At 48.6% G+C, this 7,500-nt stretch overlaps 1 protein-coding gene across 1 annotated transcript in view; it reads right to left on the bottom strand.

Annotated features, from left to right (window-relative positions):
• Positions 1-7,500, bottom strand: part of si:dkey-22o22.2 (neural-cadherin) — a 147,684-nt gene that overhangs the window by 74,097 nt on the left and 66,087 nt on the right. Inside the window, exon 2 of the mRNA XM_062537971.1 lies at positions 1,787-1,975. Coding sequence (XP_062393955.1) covers positions 1,787-1,975 — 189 coding nt within the window. The remainder of the gene's footprint in view (positions 1-1,786; positions 1,976-7,500) is intronic.

Genomic DNA, 7,500 nt, shown 5'->3' with positions numbered 1-7,500 from the left:
TGCCAGGCCCCAGCTGTGCGGCGTCTGCGCCTCTGCCCTATCAGCTCCACCGGCTCCTCGTCACCGTGGAAACGAATGGTCTTCCCTCTACCTGAGGCTCTGAGAATCATGCGGCGCTAACGACACTTTCATTGGTCACCGCCCGCCACCCGGCTCTTAATTGCACTCAGCACAGCACTTCAGCAACGGAGCTCCATTTCCTGAAAATCTGCACTTTGGCCATAAGTAACACTCTCCTGTACGCCTATATATAAGACAAAACAGACATGATTTCACCAACAAGACATAGCCAGAAGTAGTTGTCAAAGGCATAATGACCCTCCAAGTCTGGACATTCTTTTATAAGATTTGGAGGGTCATTATGCCTTTGACTACTGTCTGTTCTGTCTTATACAGTATGTGATTGTTTATATGTTTCTGAGGTTGCTGAAACAACAGAATTTCCCTTTGGGATGATTAAAGTATATATTTCTATCTATCTATCTATCTATCTATCTATATTATTGCTATACCATGACGTCTCCTTGTCATTATTGCCATCATAAGATAACAGATCCTGTCCATCTGTTTGCATAACCATAATCATATTTTGGATAACTTTTAGTTAAACTGCCAATGATACAATTTTCCAATCACTAAGGAATCACAAGAAGTCTTGGAAAAGTTTTGAGATGGGTAGCCTGTAAGTGTGTGTACTATATACACACAGAAGTGATGGCAGCACGTACTGGCTAATCAGGTGAAGCACAGGAGTATGCTCGACAGGTGCTGCAGAACATGTTCCGTCATTTCTCATTAAAGAAGAACATGGCTGCCTGTGACTCCCACTCTCTCTCCCGCCTTCCTACATCTGGCAAAGAAACCAACCGACACGATGAGGGAGAGGATATTTGTTGTCTGTGAGGTGAGAAGTGTCAAGAAGCAAGAAGAGTCACCTAACATCCAAGACTGGCATTTCATCCAGGCACGTAGCTACAGTACACACCAACTCCTCCTCGCCAGATGAGAAAACAAAGGCCCTGGGGAGTGATTACTGCACCACCAGGCACCACCCCACCACACATACACTCGACCTGACAGTAATTGAAATGAAACACCCAAAACAACTAACTCAACCTATACAGCCAGAGAGGCAGTTGGGACTCCTTCCTCTGTCAACATGCACCAGATGTTCAAATAATGAGGCTACCACAGTCTCAATGCACTCTGCTGTTTGCGTGTTACCCTGCTTTAAACGTGCCATTGCCTCAGCTTTCAGCATTAAGGGCCGTTCACATCAAGAATGATAACAATAACGAACACTATAACCATAACGATAAAAGAGTTCACACTGACCAATAATAAAAAAAAGTCTCTCCTCGTGTTACGTAATAAATGTGATGGCTAAAATGTGATGGGTTCTGAATGGCTGTTAACTTTTTATCGTTCTCAAAATCGCTCTGAAAGTGATCCCCAAACGATATCGTTCTTCATGTCATTATCGTTATACTTTATGTGTGAACGTCGTCATTCATATTAACAAGAGCGATGTCTGTTTACAGTTATCGTTATAAATATCACTCTTGGTGTGAACGGCCCTTTAAGTTGGCCAAACCACGTTTCCGCTTATGAGCTTGTGCTCTCATTTCCCATTTTAAAACCGTCTACCCCGCGTGTTTATCTTTCTCCCTCCGGTCACTATTATCGAACCAGGGAGGCAGTGACCTAAATAGCGGCTGGATTGATCTGAATATTTCCAGTCGTGGCCCCTCCAGCTGATTCGCACCGCGCCGCGCCGCGCCCTCACCTTCCACCAACAGGAACTGCGCGGTGGCCTGAGAGCCGTCCCCTCGCCGGGCGCTGAGTCGATACACCAGGGTGCCGGGGCCGGCGTCGGGCCCCACCGAGGTCAGGTACGGGAACGGGAACATGGCCCACTGCAGGTCACTCAGGCTGGGCAGCGTGAGGGTCAGCCGACACAGATACCACTCGTCACCTACAGAGACAGACACACAGAAAAAGCAGAAATTAATCAGCAGATCAACATCAACATGCTTGTGAAATAATGTTATAATAAAAAGTTCCAAATGCAAAGAAATTGAAGACTTCTTATCACTTATCCGTTTACTGTACATACATACTGTTCTAGCTGATTATTCTATACTACAAGTCACAAGGAAGTATGGAAGTAGAGTACAGATAGAGCAACAGGAACCAAATGACTACAGAGTTGCTCAAACAAAGTGTATTGTGGCTCTTCAAGACTGAACATCTCTGTGGTGAGGTCACCTAATGAGTGGGCAAACAGAGCCAAATCAATCACCGCAGCGTCACTTCAAACTCGGCGTGTTTGGAGAGCCCACCAGGTCACGATAATGACCACAGCCATGATACTTTAATCAGCACTGGGGTCAGTGCTCTGTGTGTCTTTGTCCTTCATCAAATGATCACAGCTAAAATAATGTGTGTGTGTGTGTGTGTGTGTGTGTGTGTGTATTTTCTAATAGACTCAATGGGCTTGTCACAGCTATGTTACATTAACCCCCTGTCACAACCGCACCCCCAGGCTTGGTGCGAACACAAACACTCATTTACGGCTATTTCTGTCTTCCTCGGAGGTGTTCATGAACTTGACCATGACCTCTGTACACATGTGGGCACCACACACACACACACACACACACACACACACACACACACTCACTCCCACACTCACACACACACACACACAAACACACACACAAAAAAACCTCAATCCCAGTTGAGAAAGGGGGCCTTGCAAGAAGGAAGCCTCCGTTGTTGCCAGAAAAACTAATCACGGCAGCCGTCAGCGCTGCGACAGAGAAACGAGCAGCCGACTGACGCCGGAGCCTGAGCCACCAGCGCCACTGAACCAACCAGGCATCACTCTGTCATTTAGCTCAAGGACTCTTTGGTGGAGGGAGCGCGTGCGAGGGAGACGGAGAGCGAGAATAAGAGAGAGGGGGGGGGGGGGGGGGAGAGAGGGAGAGAGAGGGAAAGAGAGAGAGAGAGAGAGGGAGATAGAGAGAGAGAGAGCGAGAGGGAGAGGGAGAGAGAGAGAGAGAGAGAGAGAGAGAGAGATAAAGAGAGACAGACACAGGGAGAGGAAGGAGGGGAGAGAAGTTGACATTTGTGAAGAGCACGTCATCGCCTCCCCTCCAGCTTGTCCTCTCCGGCGTGTTCTCGGAGACGCTTGCTGACAGAGCGGCAGGGAGAGCTCTCTGGTTAGAGAAGAAATAACAAAACAAAACACTCTCTGAAGATCAGTAACGGCAAAGCAAAGGAGAACTGAAGTTGTTGCAGGGGCTGGGTGTGTTTGTGTGTGTGTGTGTGTGTGGGGGGGGGGGTGGGACAACTGCTGTGGGGGTAGAAGAGGGACCAAATGCAAACAGAAATACATTGTTTTTATTTATTTATTAGCTACTTGAGGACGCGGTAGTGCTGCTTCCTCCATCACCCTCCCAGTCTCCCCTTCCCTTTGAGTGTCTGCATGTGGCGTTTTGCTTTTTTTGCTTGCAACCCAGAGTCTGTGTTTTTTTTGGTTTGTTTGTGGCATGTTGTTTTCGACATGGCGCGCGAAAGAGGAGACAACAGCGAGCGCGTGGCAACTTCACATCTGAGCGCGGGCTTCCTGCTCCTGTTTCCTGGCTTTTCATACCTGCTGCTTTTGGAAGTTGTCAGTCGAGACTGACAGAGACCAAAAGAGAGGGAGAGGAAGAGGGAGGGAGGGAGAGATGGATGGGGGTAGGGAGAAGGAGGGAGGGAGAGAGAGATGGAGAGAGAAAGGTAGAGGTAGGTAGAGGTAGGGTGGGAGATAGGGAGAGAGGGAGAGATGAGAGAGAGATGGAGAAGTAGGGAAAGGGAGAGAGGGAAGGAGAGAGAGAGAGAGATAGAGAGGTGGGGAGTACAGTCGATAGAAAGGGCAAATGGAAGGAAGAGGAAGGAAGGAGGAGGAGAAGAAATGGAGAGGTGAGAAAGAGGAGGAGGAGAAGAAATGAAGTGATAAAGAAGAGGAGGGGCTGTTAGTGCAGCCTTGACATTTATCCCCAGTTCTATCTCTCTGACTATTTCTGTCAGTCCAAATTCTATTTGGTATTGCACTAATGGGACCTGGTGGTGGGTTTGATGCTACCGACGGGGCGCTTGTGCAAGCAGATGGAGCTGCGCTCGGAAGCCTTGAGCTCCAGCTTGTTTTACTGGGCCAAACACACAGCCAAACAGACAGAGAGATATGAGAGGAGGCTGTGGAAGGAATAACTTGTGATAGGAAAGGATAGGAGAGAGGGAGAGAGAGAGAGAGAGAGAGAGAGAGAGAGAGCAAGAGAGAGAGAGAGAGAAAGAGAGATGTTCCCTTATCTGCTTGCTATCCTCCCATCTTTCTTCCTTTCCAGTGCGCATCTCTCTTCGGACAAAACGAAGAAAAAAAAAAGACGGCAGCAACCGAAGCACACAAATCAGCGGAATATCACCGGGTGACAAATAAACTCCCCGTGCACATTCCTTATGGAAATGTATGGAAATCCAACAAGCTGCGCCCAAATCGGGGCGCACTCTCAAATGGAATTCCGCCGTCGTCTCGTCTGCTGTGCGAGTCAGGCACCACTGCTCGCGGCCTTTTCTTCCTCCCCTCCCTCCTCCTCCTCCTCCTCCTCCTCCTCTTGAGAGGAAGAAGAGGAACACTGCCAGTCCATGATGTGCTCTTACTGCCAGTCTGGCTCTGTGAGTTTGAGCGCGCTCAGTGCATACATGCATAAATGGGGGATAGAAACTGACTGCCTTACGGCTGGCTTGGTGAACAGTAATGATTTTAGTTGAACATGTGCCTGTCTGAGAATGTGTGTGTGTGTGTGTGTGTGTGTGTGAGTGTGAGAGAGTGAGCATGTATAAGTGTCTGTGAGTCAGTATATGTGTGTGTGTGTGTGTGTGTGTGTGTGTGTGTGTGTGTGTATGACTGTGAATATATGTGGGCCTGTGTGAGTGTGAATATAATAGTGTGTGTGTGTGTGTGTGTGTGTATGTGTGTGTATGTGTGTGTGTGTGTGTAAGAATATGTGTATGTGAGTGGGATTGTATATGGGCCCGTGTGAGAAAATCTGTGTGTATAAGCGTGTATGTGTGTGTGTGTGTGTGTTCCATGATGAGCGCCTCCATGTTGTAGTCCCCAGCCCGCACGCGTCTCTTATTAAAGCAGCGGCCACGCCGTGCCGTGATGCGGCGATGCAGCTCGGCGGCACTGCACGGCGTGGCAGAGCGGAGCGGAGCCTATTCATTTGCACTGTGTGTGTGTGTGTGTGTGTGTGTGTGTGTGTGTGTGTGTGTGTGAGCGGAGCCTATTCATTTGCACTCGGCTGGCTGGCTGGCTGCGGTTGCCTCTGTACGCGCTGAGTGGGTGTCATAGCATGAGATCAAATAAGAGGTGCTGTATCGGGCGGCGGTGGGAGATTAGCTGGGGTTCACGCTGCGGCTAGGAAGAGGCAGAGGGGAGGGCAGAGGTGGGGAGGGCCAGGAGGAAGCCTTCTATCCAGATCCTGTGTATGTGCCAGAGTTCCCTGAACCCAGCTCATCTCTCTGTCTTTCTCTTTCTCTCTCTCTCTCTCAAATTCAAATTCAAAAATGCTTTATTGGCGTGACAAATAAGATATTCATGTTCTCTCTCTCTCTGTCTCTGATCAGGTGCTTTTTGACATACAGTATGATGTTTTGGGGGTTTGTATGTGTGAATGTATTTAGGAATGTTTGTAAGGAGTTTGCTTTTGTATGAGGCACATATGATTTCATGGGTTAAGTGATCAATGATCGCATAAATGGTGGTTGAATCTCTCTCTCTCTCTCTCTCTCTCTCTCTGTATTTGTCTATTTCTCCCTCTCTCTTTCCCTCGCATAGCTCTTTCTGATTCTTCAAAATATACAAACACACACACATAGATGTCTATATAAACACACAAGGGCACGTGCACACACACACACTCACGCTGAGCTCCTCTAACCGACTCTCTCTGTCTCCACAGGGGGCCACATCCTCAGGACCACCATCACATCACCTAAAGTCCGTCCAGATGTCTGGATGAAAAGGAGACTGACCCCATACCTTACACTCACACTCACACACACACACACACACATACGCCCCCACAATACACAAACACACACACTCTCTCACACACACACACACCTGAGCAGCTAATTGGCTGCAGGCTCAGTCAACAGCCCTCCCACTGGTCCTCAACGGAGAAGCCGGAGGTCTGGTCATCAAGACCAGCAGGGGAGGGGATGTGTGTGTGTGTGTGTGTGTGTGTGTGTGTGTGTGTGTGTGTGTGTCCACTACACAATAAGCCCACTTCAAAGACAGTCCAGACCTCCCAGGCCCCTGCTTACCCACAATGACCCAAGCCCTCATTTCACCATCACAGCATCTAAATGAACCCCTTCAGAGGGAGAGGATGGACACACACACACACACACACACACACACACACACTCTCTCTCTTTTCACTTGATCAAACTCTTTTTGGCTTCCTCTCTCTTTCTCTCATCCCAGTACACTAGACTGTCCAGAACTGACCCTTGGTGCACTGGTGCCGTCCATTCTCTCATTCAAGATGTTTGTATCTCGCTATTCTTCTTCCTGATTTCTCTCTTTCTCTCTCTCTTTCTCTTTCTCTATCTCTCTCTCTCCAGAGGGGGTTTTCAGAGGGACTCATTCCACAGATCGGATGAGAGCAGAAAAACAAAACAAAAACCAGACATCAACTCCTCTCAACATTCCTCTCTGATCCGTTCTTTTTCTTTGTCTTCCTTCTCTGTCTCTTATTGTCCATCTCTCGGCCTCTCGCGTGGCGGTGGTGGCGGCGGCGGCGTCGTTATGCCCCGTGCGTGCGGACCGCCGCATCTCAGGCCCGTGCCGTCCGGCATCGCGGCCGATAAACACGGCCGACAAAAGAGCCGAGGGGATGCCCAGGCAGTACATGTGTTTGTTTACGCGTCTTTAATCTGCACTAAGCCCGAATGGCAATGAGGCAGAATGGTGGATATATTATGGGCCGTGTATAAATAGCGGCTGAATTTAATCTGCGTCCGACCAAAAGCTGTGTTCTCATTTGAATATCAATGGAGAAGATGTCATGGATTGTTATGTGTGAGAGAAGAGAAGGGGGGGTGGGGGGTATGAGAAAAGACGGAAATTGTGTTTGGGGTGCAGTCATGTTCTTCCTTTCTTTCTCTCTCTCTCTCTCCTTTTCTTTCCCTTCATCTGTCCCTCATTTGACATGGTGTAAATTGGAGGCGGTAGAGGCGCAAGACAGATATAGCAGGAGCAAAATTTAGATTGCATTCAAGTGATCTGAAAGCATCTGTCAAGCAGAAGATCTCTGACTCTCCTTCCTCTTTTTGTCTTTTTTCCCCTCCCTTTGTTTCTCTCTCTTCCCCTCTCTCTCTCTCCACCCCTGTGTCTCTCCATCCCCTGCAGCGCTTCAGCTGTGTGTGAGTGTGTGTGTGTGAGAG

This window comes from Sardina pilchardus, chromosome 6, assembly GCF_963854185.1.
Source record: "Sardina pilchardus chromosome 6, fSarPil1.1, whole genome shotgun sequence".
NCBI lineage: Eukaryota > Metazoa > Chordata > Actinopteri > Clupeiformes > Clupeidae > Sardina > Sardina pilchardus.
Note: the sequence above shows the minus strand (reverse complement) of the source record. Positions and strands in the feature narration are given on the sequence as shown.